This window comes from Mandrillus leucophaeus, unplaced genomic scaffold (genome assembly GCF_000951045.1).
Source record: "Mandrillus leucophaeus isolate KB7577 unplaced genomic scaffold, Mleu.le_1.0 Scaffold166, whole genome shotgun sequence".
Classification (NCBI taxonomy): Eukaryota; Metazoa; Chordata; class Mammalia; order Primates; family Cercopithecidae; genus Mandrillus; species Mandrillus leucophaeus.
In genome coordinates, this window is record NW_012101654.1 from 2,750,710 (window position 1) to 2,773,180 (window position 22,471).

The window sequence follows — 22,471 nt, forward strand, 5'->3', positions numbered from 1 at the left end:
TACTCGGGAGGCTGAGGCAGGAGAATGGCGTGAACCCGGGAGGCGGAGCTTGCAGTGAGCCGAGATCGCACCACTGCACTCCAGCCTGGGCGACTAAGCGAGACTCTGTCTCAAAAAAAAAAAGAAAACCTTCTGAAAAGGATTCATCATTCTGGATGCCAAGAAGAACATTCATGATTGATGGAAGAAGGTCAAAATATCAACATTAACAGGAGTTTGGAAGAAGTAGATTCTAACCCTCATAGAAGATGTTAGTGGAGGAAGTAACTGCAGATGTGGTAGAAATAGTAAGAGAACTAGAAATAGAAGTGAAGCCTGAAGAGGTGACTGAATTGCTTCAACTTCTTGATAAAACTTTTGCTTGTTATGGATGAGCAAAGAAAGTGGTTTCCTGAGATGGAATCTATTCCTGGTGAGGATGCTATGAACATCGTTGAAATGACAACAAACTAGTAGATAAAATAGCAGGAGGATTTGAGAGAATTGATTCCAGTTTTGAAAGAAGTTCTACTGTGGGCAAAATGCTATCAAACAGCATCAGATGCTACAGAGAAATCTTTCATGAAAGGAAGAGTCAGTTGCCGTGGCAGACTTCACTGTCTTGTTTTAAGAAGTTGCCATAGCCACCCCAACCTTCAGCACCCACCACCCTGATCAGTCAGCAGCCGTGAACATCAAAACAAGAGCCCCCGCTTAGCAAAAAGGGTGCAGCTTGACTAATGGAAGGCTCAGATGATCGTTAGCAATTTTTAGCAATGAAGAATTTTTAATTGAGATACATATATTTTTTACACATAATGCTATTGCACACTTATACAGTATAGTGTAAACATAACTGTTATGTACACTGGGGAACCAGAAAAAATGCACATGACTCACTTTAATGTGATGGACTGGAGCCAAACCCTCAGCATTGCTGATGTATGCTTTTGTGTCATCTCTTAAGTTTAAGAAATTTCAGAGGCTTCTCTGTTGCCTTCTGGAACAATCATTTTCTACATGTCAGCAGGGCTATCCCAGGAGAAGGTCTCTGTGTATCAGAGTTATGCAAGCATACGCTCAACAGTTCATGGTAGGGAAATTGTAGAAGAAATTCATCTGAATTTGAGGTTGAGGTACTTTTCCAAGCTCGGTTATATTTCTGTGATGCCTCAGTGTGGCTACCCATCATCACCTTATCTTGAAGTTATGTATTTGTCTCCAGGCAAACTGATGATTCTCCAAATATGTCCCATGCTGTTTCACCTTTAATTTGTACCTTCGGCTTGCTCTTCTAAGAATAATAGAGTGACCCTTCCGTCTTTCAGAAGCCCATCTCTTCAGGTTCAGCTCAAATACCACATCTTCTATAAAACCTTTCGTTTTCTGTTTTACTTCTCTGGATTCCCTTAGCACAATTTGTGACTCTTATTACAAATTATATTGCTTATTTGTAAGTTGTTAAGCTTGATAAGCAAAGAATTTGTCTTTTTTTCTATTCCCAATGACCTATAAGAGACTTTGTACCATAATACTCTGTTCTTGTTTGAATAATTTTTTTTCTCAGATATAAATACATCAAAAGGTACTTTACAATGTAAGATATTAAGAGACTTACAGATTTCCTGAATCCCTGCCTTGGAGAAGTTTGTGTTCTTAACACTGACCACAGGACTAGGAACTGTCCCATCACTGGCCTGTCATTCTCCCATCTGACGGGCTACCCAATCAAAAGCAGAAAGATTCTCTTACAGAAAATCCTCTGGCATTGTTATTTTTTTAAAACAGTTTGGATATTAAACAAATGCTTGAAGTTAAGTGGTATTTAAGGATATAACATTTTTCTTTTCAGAGATTTTCCATGTAATTATATTTGTTACAAAGGAATTTTTATTGGTTAAAGGATGAGGAAGGCAATGGTAATTTTATGTTGGAACTACATTTTGCTTTCTTAGTTCTCAAAAGTCTATATTTAGGCCATTTTAGGCCTTTTTTTGTAGTCCATTTAAAAATAAATTGATAAACCTTCACAAAGGTTCAGTATTAGATGTGCTTATATTTTCATTAACTCACGTAAGTCTTATGCCTTAGGCATCTCATAATTGCTTATTGAGACTTTCTCTTTACAGAACTTTATTGAAAAGGTTCTCTCCATCTCTTCACTCTCACTGCCACCCCCTGTATGAATTCTTTTTAGTTGGTAATAGGGCTTTTTAAGGAAGATCGTATACCAGTGTTAGAGGATGTATGGACATCTTCTTCAAAACTGCATGAGGCTGCCAATACCAACCTTCTGTGCTTTGTCACAGATCCCTGACATCATAAGACAGCTTTGTTCATCTGAGGAACCTTTCAAAAATGCATGCTGGTGAAGTTTATTATGTAGGGTGGGTTTTGTTTGTTTTGTCTAACTGGAAACAGACTATTAAAGCAAAGTCTTTTTTTTTTTAACCTTAAAACTGCGGTGCTGAAGGACCAGCCAGCATTGTTATACATCCATCCTGTCATCAGAACGGGGTAAAGGTTATTTCACATGGACTTCTCTTAGGTCTGTCTGGAAGCAAACTATTTGCTAATTGTAGCGCCATCCTATTCTGTACTCAAAGCTGCCTATTTTAGGACTTTGAGCTATCCGAATAAGTAGACTCACTAAGCTAATACAAATATCCATTTACTTTAAGGAAACTTTTGTTGTTTTAATTCTGTTTGTTTAAAAAATAAACACCTGGGCCGGGCGCAGTGGCTCACACCTATAATCCCAGCACTTTGGGAGGCCGAGACGGGCGGACACGAGGTCAGGAGATCGAGACCATCCTGGCTAACACAGTGAAACCCCATCTCTACTAAAAATACAAAAAATTAGCTGGGCGTGGCGGTGGGCACCTGTAGTCTCAGCTACTCGGGAGGCTGAGGCAGGAGAATGGCGTGAACCCAGGAGGCGGACCTTGCAGTGAGCCCAGATCGCGCCACTGCACTCCAGCCTGGGTGACAGAGCGAGACTCCGTCTCAAAAAAAAAAATAAAATTAAATAAATAAATAAATAAACATCTGAAATTGACATCTGTAGGTTCAGAATGTGACTTAACAAAGGATTTGTTAAATAATTTCACCTCTTTTGGTAATTCCCAATCAGTAATATTGATATGACTGGCTATAAATAGACTGAGTCTGTTGTTGTGATCTACCTTTGTTTTTAAAACGATGTGCAAGTTTTATGTTCCATCAGTGGTTTTCTAACGTCAGTACAGGTTCATCTGTAGAATTAGATCATGTCCTTTGAGCCAAGGATCTGTAAAGAATGAAACAGGAAACCTGTCAAATTCTTCCATATTTTGAGCTAAGGTGGTTAGCTTTTTTATGTAAGAGAATATTATCACCTCTTCAGGCCCTTTTGAGGAAAAGAGTTAAATGTTTGTCAGAAATTCTGGTTGAGATGTTCTCCGGTTTAAGAATCAGATATTTGCTTTCTAGTCCTACTTCTAACACAGTTGCATGTGGTATAGTCATAAGATGGGCCGTGGCACGATAGGCCAGGGGACGGCATCACAGGCGCTGTGGAAGGATGTGACAGGCACAGTGAGGAATTCCTTATGTGGTGATAGGCGGACCCCTGAATGCCTCCAGGGCCCCATCCCAAGATCATAACATAGAGAGTAGTTAGCCTGTGATTGGGAACTCCTCTTAACTGGTGGACTTAGAGATGGGATGATCTGTGTTGACCTGTGGTGGACGTTTGGTGTCTACTGGAAGGAATTAGGTGGGCCATAAGAGCTGCGACCACTCACAGTATGTTTTGAGCTTTCATATACCCTTTGTACACGTTTGGTAGAAAGCCAAACAGAAAGCAACTTTAAGTAAATATAAGTTACCATTTTCATTAATTCTGAAACCCAGCCCTCCTGCAAGGCCTGATTTGGTTACGGTGCGGACAGATAGAAGGCGTGATGCCATTGCCCATCTCTGCCACGCCACAGTTGCTGTTCTCATGGTCTCTGCAGTGAGAGCCCTTCCTCTTAGGCCATGTCTTAGCTGCTTACTAGGAAACCAGTGAACTGAGTCAGGTCTAACCATGTCATCCAAACAAGCCCCTGCCCTACTTTCTGCATGGTGTTGTTGTCAGAAGTAAGGGTTTGTTTCTTACTGGTCCCAGTTCCCCAGGGATGTCATATGAGGAGCAGAATGCAACAACATAAAAAAATATAGCAAAACCAGAAACTACTATTTTTGTGGTCAGCAGTCGCTAATTAGCATCCTGTCTTTAAGAACAATTAGTAAAGTAACCTTTTATTTTATTGTTATAGAAGCAGTACATATGCATTGTAGAAAATTCAGACTAGCAAAAAGAAAAGTATCCCATTTTCACAGTCACTACTCTTTACACTAGGTGTCTGTCTTATTTTCTCTGTGTGAACATGGGTATACACACAAACATACAGATGTAAATTGTATGTAAATGGTAATGGTTTACCACCAGTTGGTAATCCTTGCCGGAATCAGTAATGTTATTCCTTCCACACTTACTGAGCTGGTTTCATCTAGAAAGTAGGACTTTCCTGTATCAGCTGGAGCTAGTTAATTATGTCGAATTTCAATTTCGAAATCAGGATAGATGGCTAATTTCACCTCTCCTTAATTGCCAGGTTTCAAAGTAAGAAGTTGTTTTATAGCTACTACAAATAGTGACCAGTGAAGAAAGCATTCCTGTCTTTTTTCTGATAGTAGCATGGATACATGGATTTACATTGATTTAATTATGTGTTTTGTTTTTTTTTCTTTGTGCTTAAAGTTACCACCTTTTGGAAGCCCATTTAGCTCTTCTTCTACCTCAGTGATATTTGAAACCTCTCTTGCTCTTAAATAGCGCTACTTCTTTCATCTCTGTCAGTACTGCATCAGCTTCATGTTTCTCTTCGTTCTGGGTCATATTTTCCTTCTTTTCATGCCTGGTAAATTATGATTGGATGCCAGACATTGCAATTTTCACCTTGCTATACGCTGGAAATTTTTGCCTTCCCATAAACATTTTTGAGCCTTGTTCTGGGATGCACCTAAGTTACTTCGAAATAGTCTGATTATTTCAGGTTTTATTTTTAAGCCCAGAGCAACATTTAGCTTAGGGATATTTTTGCCCCTGTCTTGAAACAAATCCTTGGTAGTATTGTACCCGATGCCCGTGAATCATGAAGTTTTCCATTTGGGCAGGTGGGAATAGCCCTGTGTGAGGGATTGCACTCTTGATTCTTTCGTGTGTGTCTTTCCCTGACCTTGGGTAGTCCCCTCACGTGACGGGCTGATCAGTGCAGATCTGCAATGCCCTCTGCAGTCTCCAGAGCTCTCTCTGTGCGTCTCTGTCTTCCCCAGACTCTGTCTCCTCCCACTGCAGAGACCACCGAGCTTTGTGTGGGTTTTCCATGCCTGCTGTGTGGCCTGGAGAGTCTCTCCACGCAGTGGTCAGGCACTTGTAGGCTTACTCTGTCTGTTTCCCGTATCTCGGGATCACTTCTTCACTACCTGGTATCCAGTGATTTGGACACAGTTTCCTGTATTTCATCATATTTTTAGTTTTCAATTGGAGCATTAACTGGGTCCCTGTTACTCCATCTTTGTTGTCTGCTTTGGTTAATTTTTTAGTTTTCAATGGGAGCATAAACTGAGTCCCTGTTACTCCATCTTTGTTGTCTGCTTTGCATATTAACTGATTTTCAACTCCAAGTTTATTTTCATCTCTCAGGTGAGAATAATACCACCACTTACTTCACAAGAGAGTTGCCCCTGAAAAGGACACTGTCATCCACTATGTAAATGTTCTTAGTACTGACTTCCCTACTGGACAGTTGTGGAACTGGGATTTGAAGCCTGGAAGTTGGGCTCCAGAGTGGTCCTCTTCACACATCTGCTGCAGTTTACCCATCGATTGGCTTCATGGAAGCGTATCAGTTACCTCTTCTCACAAGATGCTGTATTGTAGGCCAGTTAGACCCCTAAGAGCACACACCAGGAGACATTGGCCTTTGCTCCTGAGTTCACAGACCAGCTGGGCTGTTGTGTCCTTCACAGCTGCGATTGGTAGGACTCACTTGTGGCTCTGTGGTCAGCTTCAAGTTGACTAGGTGGCTTTGCTTATTTTGTCTGGACTCTCTCACATACACGTGTAATGCCTCTGAAAGCAAAAGGGTCAGAATATTAACACTTTTTACAACTTGGCTCTTTCTGTTTTTTCCTCTGGAGTTTGTTTCTGTGGCTGTATGACTTGCCTGATACTTGTTCCATTGTTTCTGTGCTGCTTATAGTTACTTTTAGGGCTTCAGTAATACTGTACTGTGATACCAAACAACAGACTTTAGAAAATATAATGCATTGAAGATAACCCATTGCTACACAATTGGGGCTTTTTGCATGTAATGTTTGTGAGTGAGTGGCATGCTCGAGTTTTCTGGAGAATTTGGTCCTGCCATGAATGTGCTGGTTTTGGTTAAAAACTTTGACCTGCTCTATCACGCTTGTTCACTGGGCACCTTTTTTATTTTAAGGTGGATATTTTGGCTCAGATTGGTTGTGTCGAAAGTCTCAGCCAGTCACCACCTTCTTCTCCTTCTCCTTCTCCTTCTTCCATAAATAAGGTAAATTTCAAACTTGAACACAAGAGGAAATAAACATTTAATAAACCCTAAAAGTCATATTGTTTTCCCAAGTGAGGTGATTATGTCAGGTACAGTGTCTTACAGGAGCTCTTCTTGGGGCGTGGTGACGTGGGATGTGGAGTATGTAGGAACTGGAAAGATCATGGGGATTTACACCATGGAGGCCTCTTAGAGGAGGCTTGGTTGATGAATTTATCCCACGGGCAGTGAGATCTCATGAAAGGTCTTTAACTCTGTGGTTGTCTGTGAGGAGGAGTGGGGTACCACGGAGAAAGGGAAAAGAAGAGGAGAATGAAGACATTGTCCTGTAGAAATTCGAGAGGAAGGGAAGGTGTAAAGAAAGAAACAGAAGAGGCATCTCAGCATTGGAAACCTGAGTGAAGGAGCCGAGGGGATTATTGCATGACCAAATGTCTGCAGTTGAGAGACCAAAGGGGTTGTGGGGATGGAGAACAACGTTAGAGACATCAGGCACAGTGGCTCACGCCTGTAATCCCAGCACTTTGGGAGGCAGAGGCAGGCGGATTACCTGAGGTCAGGAGTTCGAGACTAGCCTGGCCAACATGGCAAAACCCATCTCTACTAAAAGTACAAAAATTAGCCGGGTGTGGTTGTGCACACCTGTAATCTCAGCTACTTGGGAGGCTGAAGCAGGAGAATTGCTTGAACCTGAGAGGCAGAGGTTGCAGTGAGCTGAGATCGCACCACTGCACTCCGGCCTGGGTAACAGAGCAAGACCCTGTCTCAAAAAAAAAAAAAAAAAAAAAAAAGTCAGACATCAAAGGATCCTTCAACCAGATCATTATAGTCTAGTTTGTTACAGTAAAGCTTAGGTTTTGAAAAAAGTCAAGATCTCAGCATGTAGCAACAGAAAATATTTGTGCCGAAAGTCCCAAGAATTAGGAGTTGCTGTTGTTGACCTTTACGGTAAAAATATTTCTGTCTTCTTCCTCTTTTATGTATCTGAAGGGAACAGAACATTGGCTGGAATAGAAGATATCTTAAGCCTGTTATCTCTTCAATTAAAAGTCTCTATTAATATGACCTGGCTGTGCAGCCATTTGTGAATATAACTGTCTGATCTTTTGCATAGCATAAACTAATAGGTATTTTACTTAGATGGGGATTTACTCAAAGAAATGCTAGTCTTTGTTCTTTTCTTTATATTTTAGATGAGCCCTCACATATTAAGATAACCTCTACCGAATGCATACTATGTTCCAGGTGTTGTGTTAGATGCTTTGTATGCATTATGTCATTTAATCCTTACAGGAAGATAATGTTATACCCCTTACATAAGTGTGGGGACTAAGAGAGCTAAGTAAATTGACCAAGGCCACTCGGCTAGTGGTAAGTGATAAAGCTGGGATTCAAACCCAGATAGCAGGCTTTAAGCATTAAAGTTCTTAATCACTTTACCCATGTGGTATAATGATTACTTGAGTCAATTCCAACAGCTTCCTAAAGGGAGTTAAACTCCACCTAGTGTACCAGGATTCGTCTTGCCCCTTTTTATCCCATATTGTATATTTGTACTATGTGCAGCTTTCCTACACTCACCACACAGCACCACCATGGGTGTGCATGTCCATCTCCCCCACCCCTCGTGGCCATTCTCAGTCTGTTCTGTGGTCCAGTGGCTCTGCAGTCAAGTACAAGCCAGGCTACTCTGAGGAAATTTAGCTAATGCTGTAAATCCTTTGAGTGAATGTGTTTAAATAAGTCTCCCAATGTAAAGCCTGCATAAATGTATTTCTGTATTTGCATTATGAGGAGAGGATAGCTTTTAAATTTAGAACATTAAACCAGCAAATTTGTTAGTATATTGCTCCTGGCCCTAAAGAAGCATTTGATTTAGTTGGGGCAGGAGTTAGGAAGAGAGTCAGACATAATCATCTACCTGTGGTGATTACATAGATTTAAATGTGTCCCAGAGACCCAAGCAAACATGCTTTAGGAATATATTCATTCAACACATACTTAATTTACGAAACATTTACCCAGAGCCCCATGTTCACGGGCAGCAGGAGATGGCAGGATACCCTGATGGACACAGCCCTTCTCTGTTTCCTTCTAATGGAGCTCAGACAAGAGTGATTGTATATGTCAATTTTGTTTGTTGCATTTTCCAATGTTTGTTAAAATTTCAAGCATAGAAAAGTTAAATGAATTTCATAGTGTATAATCATATACCCACCTTCTGGATTTTACTATTCCCATTTTACAGCTCCTGCTTCCTCTCATATTTGCCCATCCCTCCATCTCTTGTGCCTGTCTGTATCGTCCAGCTTTTCTATGGTGAGCTGATTCCACTTTCAGAACTCAGACACTGTTATTTTAAGAGTACTCATAGTGTCACATGCTAAAAATTCTTTTTTTCTTTCTTTCTCTTTTGTTTTTTTTTTTTTTTCGAGACAGAGTCTCACTCTGTCGCCCAGGCTGGAGTGCGGTGGTGTGACCTCGGCTCACTACAACCTCCACCTTCCAGGTTCAAGCGGTTCTCCTGCTTTAGCCTCCCAAGTAGCTGGGATTATAGGCTCCTGCCAGTACACCCAGCTAATTTTTGTATTTTTAATAGAGATGGGGTTTCACCATGTTGGCCAGGCTGGTCTTGAACTCCTGACCTCAAGTGATCTTTCTGCCTCGGCCTCCCAAAATGTTGGGATTACAGGTGTGAGCTGCCACGCCCAGCCAAAAATCATTTTTTCTGTAGTCACATGCTGAAAATCACTTATTCTGCAATCTACCACAAGTTAATTTTTTCAAAAAGACTAGTATACATAAGACAAATCTGATTTCCTCCTTTTGGTGATCATGTTATGAAGGTTAGAGGTCTGACAAAGAGTAGGGTGTATTTCATACAAATGATCAAGAACATCACGTTTAAAATATCTGAGTCCTTGCCACTTTATACAAGGCATTTGGAGAATCTTTTGGGGGAAGCGTTCTCCAGGTAAGACAGAGCTGTCCCCCGATTCACTGGTGGTACTGACCATCTAATTTGCAAATAATGAAGAAAGTAAAAGGAGGTGACTGGATGTCAGCCAGCAGGCTGTGGGAAGGCCAGAGCCCTGTTGATGGGCTAGGACTTTGCTAAATTGAGGAAGATGAGGTGTGCAGATAAGAGTACAGTACAGTGTGAGTAACAGCAGAGATGTGGAAAAGTTTGGGGACATGTGTGAAGTTCAAAGCTTCAGAGTGAAGGTTGGTGGCAGGTGGGGAGAATGGGGAATGCAGCACGAGGCAAAGTTGGGACCTGCGCTGAAGAGACTCTTGATTGAGCCACAGGAAGCTTGGAGTTGACTCCAGGGGCAGTGAGTGCTAATGAAGGGATTTTGATTACCCATGATGGACAGTTAAGTCAGGAAAAGCTTCACAAAATAAGGGGTGGGAAGAGAAAGCGGATGAAGATGCTGCTCAGTAGAAAGGAAGAGGAGGGAAAGGTGGAAGGAAAGGACAGAGAGGCGCCGCAGGATGGAAACCTCAGCCCAGAAGCAGGGCAGGTTTTACCGTGACAAGATGTCTGTGACCAAGAAGTCAGAGACCAATGTATGGAAAGGATGGGTTCAGAGAGAAAGCCGGTGACTGATTACAGATAAGAGGGGAAGGGACCTGCCAGGGGAGTAAAAGGCCATCTACTGAGGGAGTGAGTCCAGGGGCCATGACGGAGGCTGCAGGAAAGATCTCCAGTTGGTAGGGTTTTGAGAAACGTCTTATCAGCAGGAGTTGGGTTGAAACAAGATAATGTTCCAGGGAAAAAAAAAACCAAGGAGATGGAAATAAACATACCCACAAAGATTTCATAACCTAGGTAGAGAACTAAGATCGTATACATAACCAACTAGTATGACAGTTATTACACACCAATAAAGTATTAACCAAGTGATTTTCAAAGAAGTATTATTTGTTTCTACCCTAATTAAATAGATTTTAATTTTCTGAGGACAGTTGCTATGAATAGTTCACCTCCAGGTCTTTCCTCCATCTTGATGAAAATCCTTCCTGGCCAGTTTGCTAAGACCGAACCGTCTTCTGGAAGGGCCCAGAGAACATTCACTCTTTGTGCTAGCTCACAGTCCTGTGTTCCTTTGCGATGTACCTCACTTAGCTTCTGGCAGTCTTCTGAATCCAGGCCGCTCACTTCTGAACTCTAGCCCGAGGTTACACAGCGGGCGAGAGGTAGAGCTGTTAACGGAGCTCCAACTCGCTAGGCTCCTGACTGTGGCCCTCCGAGCCCCTCCATTTCACAGCCGGTCCTTGATGGAAACCAGGCTGAGGCTGCTATACCAGTGATAGTCTGTCCTTAGTGTCCCAAACTTTGGTACCTTTTCAAGTTCTTATTTGAAAAACAAAACCTTGTAACTTAAGAGTTTGGAGGACACAGAATATATTGCTAAATAAAATAGGAGAATAAAACTACATTCCCTTCAAGAAAACTGTAGAAGGAAGGGTTTCTCTTAGCTGAAGTGTGGCTGCCAGGTCCTCAGCATGATCGCCTTCATTTCCAACGTCCACTGGGGTCATCTGAGAGTCCATCCCGAAGCCGAATGTCACTTTGTAAGCTGTGTGTTTGAGAAGTCACAGCCTTGTGGATGAAACATCTTCCTCCTTTTAGTATTTAACATAGAGTAAAAGCACAAGTAACTTCAATTTTTTCCTTAGAGGTATATAGGGCAGTAGAATGACTTCATACTTCCACATGAAAAGCATATGGTCTGTTTTTGATGCACCTGGCACGTGACAGCCAGCGGTCTGCCCCATGTGTGGGTTGGTGAAGAGTCGAAACAGACCAGCCACTAGGGTGTCCTACAACATTAGGGGCTATATTAGACAGGGTGGATAATTTTCTTGCAAATATATTTCTTTTTTTAACTAGCACCATTTGTGTGTGTGTGTGTGTGTGTGTGTGTGTGTGTGTGTGTGTGTATAAGACTCAAAACAAAGGGGAAGACTTGCTATTTCATGCTCTGAAATAGATTTAGTACGAAATTGTGGAGTGAAAGGCGTGAATAATTTTAATTAATCATTTTCTATGAATTCAGTAAACAGTGATTCAAATGAAAATCAGTATTTTAACTCAACATTCTAATGTAAAAGTTCAGATTGTTCTAAATATTAAGCTGATGCTAAAGTTTATACGCTAAAATAAAGAACTAAGAGATGTTATGCTAAAGTATTGATAGTTTTTCTGTGAAAGTGTGGTACTAGTACAAAATAGATCACTAAGGAACAAGAGAGTCCAGCTATAGACCCAAATCTGATATGCAGTGAAGGCGACATTTCAAATCATAGGGGAAAGATGAATTGTTCGTGAAATGGTGTTACAGTGACAGACTGAGGACAAGATGTTCAGCTGGATCCGTGAATTCTTTTCTTTTCTTTTCTCCTCTTCTCTCCTCTTCTCTTCTCTTCTCTTTTTTTTTTCTTTCTTTCCTTTTTTTTTTTTTTTGAGACAGAGTCCCCTCTGTCGCCCAGTCTGGAGCGCAGTGGCATGATCTCAGCTCATTGCAATCTCTGCCTCCCGGATTCAAGTGATTCTTCTGCCTCAGCCTCCCAAGTAGCTGGGATTACAGGCACCCACCACTACACCTGGCTAATTTTTGTATTTTCAGTAGGGATGGAGTTTCACCATGTTGGCCAGGCTGGTCTCAAAACTCCTGACCTCAGGTGGTCCTCCTGCCTCGGCCTCCGAAAGTGCTGGAATTACGTGAGCCACCGTGCCCGGCCCCTGTATTATTTGTTTTACTTCAGTTCCAGACAGATACAAGATTTAAATGTTTAAAAAAAAAAAAATCAAGCTAACAAAAAACTGTATTTGCCTCAAGGGTGGGATGGTGGGGGCAGGGCTGAGAGATGCTAAGTGTACTCTCTACTGGAATATTCTTTGAGATTGGGTGCCATCTATTTCCCATTCCAAAATTTTATTTGTAAGATTAATAATTAAACTATAAAATTACTCGAAGGAATTATGGGAGAGAAATTTTTTTTTTTTTTCGTTTTTTTTGTGACGGAGTCTCGCTGTGTGGCCCAGGCTGGAGTGCAGTGGCCAGATCCCAGCTCACTGCAAGCTCCGCCTCCCGGGTTCACACCATTCTCCTGCCTCAGCCTCCCGAGTAGCTGGGACTACAGGCACCCGGGGGTTTCACCGTGTTAGCCAGGATGGTCTCGATCTCCTGACCTCGTGATCCGCCCATCTTGAGAAATATTTTTTAAATAAAAGTATGAAAGTCCCTTTCTATGTAAGACAAAACCCCTCAGTGTGACAGTTGTCAGAGTGTGGGAATGTAACTGCATTCTCTTTGAAATGCAATTTGACAAAATCCATCGGTTCTAAATACACAGTCTCCTTAAGCCTAGCATTTTTTCTTCTGGAAATTTCACAGAGGCCTTTTGGATTGCAGTTTTCATCTAAAGGACCACCAGGATGGCTGATAATAGAAAGGAGAGGTTTGTAGGCAGTAACAGTGTACAGACTGGGAAGAGACCTTCTCTGGTGTGTGCCGAAGATGAAGGGACACATTGGGTTTTATGCCTCACAGGGCCTGTATCACACTAGAGTCACATATATTTAGGAGTTTTGGGGCAAAGCGATACATATGTATGAGAGGAGTTAAGAGCATGTGCAGTGGGTAAACATATGTAACATATATCCTTGTTCACTCTGAGGGGAGATTTTAGCATTAAAATGAGGTGGACTTGGGCTCTTTATGTGAAAAGGTGAACTGTAGACACAGTTTGTGCGCAGCCTCGGCGAGCTGCTGAAACTGGCTTTAAGGCCTGCAGTTGATTTAAGAAGAAAATGTTTTTAAGGCCAGTCATCTGCCCGGTTAGAGTTGTCTTGGTCTGAGTTGTAAATCAGAGTTAGGAGGGGTCTGATAGCTCCTGTTCTTAGTGAGTTTAGCTCTAGTAATTTAGAAAGTTGCTCTATTCCCTTAACCTTAGGATCCATCTTAGTTGATAAAGGGGTGTCTATTTTGGTCTCTCCGATCACACTGTATTATTTATAGTACCCAAAGACTGAAAACAAGATAAATGAACATCAGCATATACTGGTCAAGTTGTAGGAAATATATACAATGGAATTTTATGGAGACAGTGTGAAAGAACATTGTGTCCATATGTGCTGATGTACCTTGCAGAATGTTCTATGCTGTTAAGAGAAAAATAAAAAGTCCTGAGCAAAAATAATATAATGTAGGCCAACTTACATGTTTAAAAACCAAAAGGATCTATCTCTGTCCATGGGATGTTTGAGTAAGTATATACAAGGAATTTGTTAGTAGCATGAAACAAAAATTATAGTAGGCCACTGTTTCAGAGTTCCTGCACTAGGCCCCAGCAGACCAGGCCAAACCAGAATGGAGTCACTTGTGCTAGATGCTCCATAGCAAACTGAAACTTGAAGGAAGTAGATAGGTCCCAAAACCGGTTTTTTCTCGAGAACAGGAGATCACAGTCTACCTGAGTTAGCATAATAAGGAGTCCCCTCAGCTTTAACCATTACGTAAAAGTATCCTGAAGTAAACTGGTGTTAACTGTCAACTTTCTTTCTGTTGTTCTATTTCCTTATTAACCCATCTTTAAAAACCGAGTGCTCTGTTCCTGCCCAGTGGGAGTGCTCCTTCTAGACTGTAGGAAGGAGACTGCCCAGATTCATGAATCTCAAGTAAAAGCCAAGTAGATCTGTAACACAATGTGTTGTAATTTTGTGTCTTTTGACAGTAGTAGTTCCTTAGAATGACTAGCATCTTAAGATGTTAGGCATATTTCTCAAATTGCATATACTTTTATTCTGTTTGAAGTTTTTTATTATACATGTATTCTTTTTCAAATTAAAAGACCTGCTTAAAAATACAACAGATTGCTATAAAGCAGTTAGAAATAGGTCCTCATTATCAGCATGAATAATCTCAAAAACATAATGTTGAATGGGGAAAAAAACTTGCGAAGAGATACAGTATGACATCCTTTAGGCCAATTTTTAAAATATAGAACAGTTGTTTGTGAATGTGTACATGTGCAGCTGAAGTATGAAAACACACATGGGAATGGATACAGGTTCAGAAAAGTAGTGGTTACTTCTGGAGAGAAAGAAAGAGAGGGCTCTAGCTGCTTCTAATAGTTTTCTTGTTGCTGTTTTCAAAGTCCCTAAGCAAATACGGCAAAATGTGCTCCTATCAGTAAAATTAGGTTGATGCTACCTTTTGTGCTTTCCTACATGTTTGGAAATTAAAATACTATGTATGTAAAGTTGTTTTGAATACATTTCTATTAAATTTTTTTTTTAGCACTCCTGTTGTGTTCATTTATGTCAGTTCATTATTGAATTGAGTCATGGTTTCCAAAAGTCACAAAAATTCTCCTTCTTTTTATCCCTTTCACTAGGTTGGCAGTGGCAATGACCCCTGGTCAGCCTGGAGTGCCTCCAAATCCGGGAACTGGGAAAGCTCAGAGGGCTGGGGGGCCCAGCCAGAGGGGGCTGGAGCCCAAAGAAGCACAAACACTCCTAACAACTGGGACACTGCCTTCGGCCACCCCCAGGCCTACCAAGGACCAGGTGAGGAGAGGGGTGCGAGATCCCGCCCTGCCTGCCATGGCTGAGCGGGAGAGACAGGCAAGACCAAACTGTTTTTGCTGTTCCCATACTCAGCAAAACACAGAACAGTGTTGTGACCACAGCATGGGAAGGGAAGATTGCCCCACACACCAGGCAGCTGTGCAGCAGACACCGACTGAGTGTCCTACCGTCGTGATACTGTCTACCTGGAGTCAGATCAAGGGAGTGCCCACCACCCCCACCTTGGGTTCAGTTAATCTGCTGGAGCAGCTCACAGAACTCAGGGGAACACTTTACTTACTACCGTCAGTTTATTACAAAGCACAGTTTATAGGATGCGAATAAAGAGCCAGATGAAGACATGTGCACAGGGCGAGGTACGGGGAACGGACACGAAGTTTCCACATTCCCCTGCCCCATGTGCCCCTACATGTTCAGCACCCCAGAATCTCTTTCCCTGTAGCTCAAGGATTTTTATGGTGGTTTCATCACATAGGCATGATCAATTATTATTATTATTATTATTATTATTATTCTTTGAGACAGAGTTTTGCTCTCGTTGCCCAGGCTGGAGTGCAGTGGCGTGATCTCGGCTCACTGCAGCCTCCAGCTCCCAGGTTCAAGTGAGTCTCTTGCCTCAGCCTCCTGAGTAGCTGGGATTACAGGCACCCACTGCCACACTCAGCTGATTTTTTGTATTTTTAGTAGAGGCGAGGTTTCACCGTGTTGGCCAGGCTGGTCTCAAACTCCTGACCTCAGGTGATCCACCTGCCTCAGCCTCCCAAAGTGCTAGGATTACAGGCGTGAGCCACCATGCCTGGCTGGCATGATTGATTATTAACTCAACCTCTGGCCCCACTTTTCTTCCCAGGGAATGGGAGGTAGAGCTGGAAGTTCCAAGCTTCTAATCCTGGCTTGGTCCTTCTGTTGACCAGCCCCCATCCCACCAGGAGTCACCTCATTCGAACAAAAGATGCTCCTACCACCCGGGAAATCCCAAGGGTTAGGAGGTCTGTGTCAGGAGCCAGGGTCAGAGACCAAATATCAGAACAAAAGATGCACCTTGCACACCTAACATTCAGGAAGTTATAAGAGTTTTAGGAGCACTGTGCTGGGAACTGGGGACACAGACCAGATAGCTGTTTCTTACCTCACAATACCACTCTGGGTCATTGAGTCGAAAATAGATTTTATTCAAAAGAACTGCTCGCAGTTGCCCTTATTTACTAGTAGCAAACCTGGATCCAAATGTAGATGGTCATTAACTATAACTTCAGTTCAGTCTTACTTGTCCATGTGAAGTCTCAGATTCAAATGCTGGGTTGGTAAAGTAAAAGCAGAATGGGCGGTGGAGGCTGCAGAAGGCTGAGGGCCCCTGCTGTCGCCCGTGGATCGCTGCATTTGCAAGGAAGCTGAGCCCACGTTCTGATCTCCACGTCTTCAGAGAGATGAGAAGTCTTGGTTGTTTGTCACCTTCTCATTTTAACATCTCGGCAGCTAACACATTTGTTTTAAAATCTTGAGCCAGAAACAAGTGTATGTGGATGGGGTGTGGCTCATCCTGCTGGTTTAAGACCTCTGCATTCACTGTTTTAACTTCCTGTTTGACTAGGCAATGAGTAGAAATACTGAGGCAGAAGAGAAATGTATGGAATGGGAAATAATTTGGGAATTAAGGGCATTTATGTCTGTTCTGAAGTTAAATAAGAAGATAGTCTCCCTTTTTTTTTTTTTTTTTTTTTTTACAATCTCTGAATCTGTCTCCTCTGTAAGCACATTGGGCCAAGAATTGAATGTCTGTTCTAAACAGCAAGGACCTCACTCGTAAGCTTAAAGAAGGGTGCAGGTCCTGGCTCAAGACTGGCAGTTGTGGACAGGAGCTGCCTGTCAGCAGGACCGGGGTGTAGGCTGAGTAGAAGCATTGAGAGACTCCTGGTGTCTGGCGCTGTGGTCACTTGGCCCACATCTTTCTCACCGTTTGTTCTTCTCCCATGTGGCATTTGTCTCTCAGCTTCTCCATAGTGGCACTCTTAGGGTCTGACACTAAAGGACACTCAGGCCATTAGAATGGGGGAAGAAGCAAGAGGAGGAGAGCCGACAGCACCTTATCTGACACGGGGGTTATTGTCAGAATAGTAGCTACTGATGCTGCTTAATTAGTTCTTCACTCTCATCTTTTTCTCTTTCCCTTTTTCTCCCATACCCCAACCCGGTCTTTTTAATGTCCCCCTCATTGCCCTTCTCTCCCCTTTATTGTTAGTGTTAAACAGCTGCTTTTCAAAGATCTGTCGTCCCTTTTGTCCTCCCCAAGCCTCTAGAATTAAAGGGTATTCTGCTTATTTGTAAATGTATAAGACTAGATGTATCAGTGTCTAGGCCTCTAGAAGTCTTTTCTCCTGTGTACCACTTAACATTCTTATAGTCTGCATTTATCTGAAGTGACTTGGACTGACAGTCCTTTAAAAAAATTGTCTGTATTTTCACGCCTGTAATTCCCAGCACTTTGGGAGGCCGAGGCGGGCAGATCACGAGGTCAGGAGATCGAGGCCATCCTGGCTATCACAGTGAGACCCTGTCTCCACTAAAAATACAAAAAAATTTAACCAGGCGTGGTGACGGGTGCCTGTAGTCCCAGCTACTCGGGAGGCTGAGGCAGGTGAATGGCGTGAACCCTGGAGGTGGAGCTTGCAGTGAGCCAAGATCGCACCACTGCATTCCAGCCTGGGCGACAAAGCAAGGCTCCGTCTAAAAAAAAAAAAAAAAAAGAAAGAAAAGAAAAGTAGCTATATTTAAGGTGTACAGAGTGATGTAATATACATGTATATAGTGAAATCATTACTACTGTCAAGCGCTTAACATATGCCTCACTTCACATGGTTACCTAAGTGTGTGTGTGCACGTGTGTGTGCGCACATGCATGTGTATGTGCAAGTGGGTGTGTGTGGTAAGAGCACCTAAAATCTCCCTCAGCAACTTTCCCATATATAATGCAATATCATTAATTGTAGCCCTCATGCTATACATGAGATCTCTAGACTATCCTACATGACTGCAACTTTGTACCTTTGACCTACATCTCCCTAGTTCCCCCTGTCCCTGCCCCTGGTAACCACCCTTCTACTGTCTGCTTCTATAAGTTTTTTAGATTTTTTAAAGACCTGTTAAAAGTTCCACATGTAGGTAAGATCACGCGGTATTTTTATTTGTGTGTGTGGCTTATTTCCTTTAGCCTACTGTCCTTCAGGTTCATCCATGGTGTCACAAATGGCAGGATTTCCTTTTAAGGCTGAATAATATTCCATTTTATGTGTATACTACAGTTTCTTTATTCCTTCATCCATTGACAGACACTTAGGATGATTCTCTATCTTGGCAATTGCAAATAATGCTGCATTGAAAATGGGCGTGCAGATATCTCTACAAGGTACTGCTCTCATTTCTTTGGCGTATATACCTAGGAGAGGAGGAGTTGCTGGGTCATATGTTAGTTATAGTTTTATTTTTTAAGCCTCCATACTGTTTTCAATAGCAGCTGTGCCAATTTACATTTCCATCAAAATTGTACAAGGGTTCCCTTTTCTTCACACCTTTACCAACACTCATGATCTTTTGAGTTTTTAAATAATAGCTATCCAGTCGGGCGCAGTGGCTCATGCCTGTAATTTTAGCATTTTGGGAGCCTGAGGCGGGCGGATTACCTGAGGTCAGGAGTTCAAGACCAGCCTGGACAGCATTGTTGAAACCCTATCTCTACTAAAAATACAAAAATTAGCCAGGCGTGGTGGTGAGTGCCTGTAATCCCAACTACTCGGGAAGCTGAGGCATGAGAATCACTTGAACCTGGGAGGCGGAAGTTGCAATGAGCTGAGATTATGCTACTGCACCCCAGCCTGAGTGACAAAGCGAGACTCTGTCTCAAAAAATAAATAAGTAGGCCGGGCACGGTGGCTCACACCTGTAATCCTAGCACTTTGGGTGGCTGAGGTGGGAGGATCACGAGGTCAGGAGATCGAGACCATCCTGGCTAATACGGTGAAATCCCGTATTATAAAATACAAAATTTTTACAAAATACAAAAAATTTAGCCAGGCGTGGTGGCAGGCACCTGTAATCCCAGCTACTCAGGAGGTTGAGGCAGGAGAATGGTGAGAACCCGGGAGGTCGAGCTTGCAGTGAGCTGAGATCGCGTCACTGCACTCCAGCCTGGGTGACAGAGTGAGACTCCGTCTGTAAAATAAAATAAATAAAATAAAATAAAATAGCCATCCTAAGAAGTGGGACATGATATTTCACTGTGATTCTGATTTCCATTTCCCTAGTGATTAGTGATGTTGAGTGCCTTTTCATATACCTCTTGGCCATTTTTTTGGTCTTCTTTGGAAAAATGTCTATTTGGGTCTTTTGTCCATTTTTTAATTGAGGTTTTTTTTTTTTTTTTGGCTATTGTGCGAGTTCCTTGTATGTTTTGAATATTAACAGGTTATCAGATACATGGCTCGCAAATATTTTCTTCCAGCTGATAGGCTACCTTTTCATTTTGATTGTTTCCTTTGCTGTTCAGAAGCTTTTTAGTTTCTTGTAGTCTCACTTGTTATTTTTGACTTTGTTGCCTGCGTTTTTGGTGTAATATTCAAAAACACAATTGCCAAGGCCAGCGCCAAGGAGCTTTTCACCTGTGTCTCCTTCTAGGAGTTGTGTGGTTTCAGGTCTTCCATGTAGGTCTGTAATCTATTTTAAGTTGATTTTTGTGTATGGTATAAGACAAGGTCCAGTTTTATTCTTTTGCATGTAGATACCTGGTTTTCCCAGCACGACTTACTAAGAAGACTGCCCTTTCTCTATTGTGTCATCTTGGTGCCCTTGTCAAAAATTAAAAATTAATCTGACAGCCCTTTTTAAGTTGCTTCTGATTTGTGTTTTGCACTAAAAGAATCTGTAATTCAAGCCTTAAAATTGACTACAAAGCCATTACTCTTAACATCCATATTATACTCCTATATTATACCCTTTTCTCCATCAAAAAAAAAAATTGATTTGCCCAGTAGGTAGTTACTATCAGAAAATTAAACAATTTCATTTTCGTTTTGGTCTTTTTTCTTTTTTTTAACTGATGATCTTCCATTTTCACCTGTAGCAACTGGTGATGATGATGACTGGGATGAAGACTGGGACGGGCCCAAGTCCTCTTCCTACTTTAAGGATTCAGAATCAGCCGATGCAGGCGGCTCTCAGCGAGGAAACAGTCGTGCCAGCTCCTCATCCATGAAAATTCCCCTTAACAAGTAAGTTTAAAGGGGAGCTGGGGAACCAGGGCCGTAGTAGAAGTAAACAGTAATACAAAGCATATACCATAAAAAGAGGCAGCTGGCTTTTTCCCTTTCCAGTGATCTCCTAAGTTTTGGATATGATTCAGTTATTTTTATTTGGATCTTAACTGAGAAACTTACTTAAAAAAAAAAAAAGATTTTTGTTTTACAAGGTTAATAAGTGAAATATTTATTTTATTTGATGATTTCCCAATTATTTTCATTACTTCTACCTTTATCAGTTTATGACATATTAAGGTTTCATTGCTAATGTCACAGGAAAGCTAAAAAAAAAAAAGTAATAGCAACTCTGTTTTAAATGTTTTACTATTTTATTAATCACTTGCCATGTGCCAGACATTGTGCAGAGTGGTTTGTATCATTTGCATGTGGCCCTCGTATCCTTTGTGGTACATAAAACCCCTGTTTTACTGCAGGCAAACTGATGCCCAGAGAGACACACCCGAGTGTTCCAGTCAGGAAACCAGGCCCTCAGGCGCCGAAGCCCGTGTTCTCAGCTCCTGCGCCTAAAAACGTGGTCGGGAGCTTTGTTTTAGCTTAGGTTTCTCTTAGATTTAAAACAAAAAAAAAAGTGTTGTATTTTGTTTTGTTTTCTTGTTTTGAGACAGGCGTTTCCCTCTGTCACCCAGGCTGAAGTGCAGTGCTGCGATCTTGGCTTACTGCAACCCCCACCTCCCCGGTTCAAGTGATTCTTGTGCCTCAGCCACCTGAGTAGCTGGGATTACAAATGCGTGCCACCATGCCCAGCTAATTTTTGTATTTTTAGTAGAGACAAGGTTTTACCAGGTTGGCCAGGCTGGTCTCAAGCTCCTGGTCTCAAGTGATCCACCCGCCTCTGCCTCCCGAAGTGCTGGGATTACAGGCCTGAGCCACCGCACCTAGCCAAAAAAAAAAAAAGGTTTTTAACAGTACTTGTAGATACCCTACTTAACAGGAAAGCATGTGGGCACCGTGACCGTGGACATAGCACTGTAGGATTCTTTGGAGAGACCTAAATAAGGCTGTAGTTTATGCCTGTGTAGCTTGAAGGAGATATATTAATAATTTATGACTTCCATCAGAATTTTCAAGTACTCTTCTTCCAGCAGTTATGTTTAGTTTATTTTATGAAATGACTAATACTTTTCCCCAATATTCCAAGTCCATGATTCAAAGCAGATATCAAAGAATGTTAATCTGTGTCTGGAAAAATTAAAAACATAACATTTGACATATATTTAGACATCAAGATCTAGGTCTAGATGTAGTTTAATAAGTCCTACAAGTACTCCAAAGTGTATTTAAATAGCTTTGGTGATTAAATGCGTTCTCTTTTGACTGCACGCTTTTGCTGCCTCTTAATCCAGTTTCTTCCATTATATATATTCCTGCTCAATTGCATGCATAATAAAATGAATAATTCTCTGTCTTGTTAGTCAACTGTGTCTTGTTTCAGAGTCAAATTTGAAGTTTTCAGTCGTGGTCAGTAGTGATGTGCATCATTGTCAGCTGTTCTTTAGATGTGAATATCAAGTATATTGAAAATTCATATAAATTAACCCCATTTTGAAAACAAAAGAAGCAGAGACTGAGAAAAATGAACGACCATGTTTTCATGGCTGATCAGTGAGGTTCCCTCATGCCTGGGGGGTCTCTGACTCTAGTTTTTGGTGCTCTCCTCTGCTCCACTCTTGCTCTCTGATTTGCTTATAACCTTAGGCAAGTTTCATGACCTGTTGGAATCTCAGTTTCTTCATCTCGGAAGCAAGGAGGTTGGCTTTAAGAATTCTTTCTGCTCTAAAATATCATTCCAGGTTGAAACCACATGAACGCAGTCCTAACTTGAACCTGTGCCTGTGAGGCATCTCCGTCTCTGTGTAGTGCTGTGAACAGTTTAAAACCCGGTGTATTTGTATTTAACTCTACTAATGTATAAATGAGTCACTTAAACTTAAAACAATTATAAAAATTGTTTTTAAGTATTAACA

General features: G+C 41.8%; 1 protein-coding gene across 1 annotated transcript in view; it reads left to right on the forward strand.

Annotated features, from left to right (window-relative positions):
* SNX9 (sorting nexin 9) overlaps nt 1-22,471 on the forward strand; it is a 290,347-nt gene that overhangs the window by 209,082 nt on the left and 58,794 nt on the right. Inside the window, exons 7-8 of the mRNA XM_011976425.1 lie at nt 15,006-15,177; nt 20,312-20,459. Of these exons, the coding sequence (XP_011831815.1) occupies nt 15,006-15,177; nt 20,312-20,459 (320 nt within the window). The remainder of the gene's footprint in view (nt 1-15,005; nt 15,178-20,311; nt 20,460-22,471) is intronic.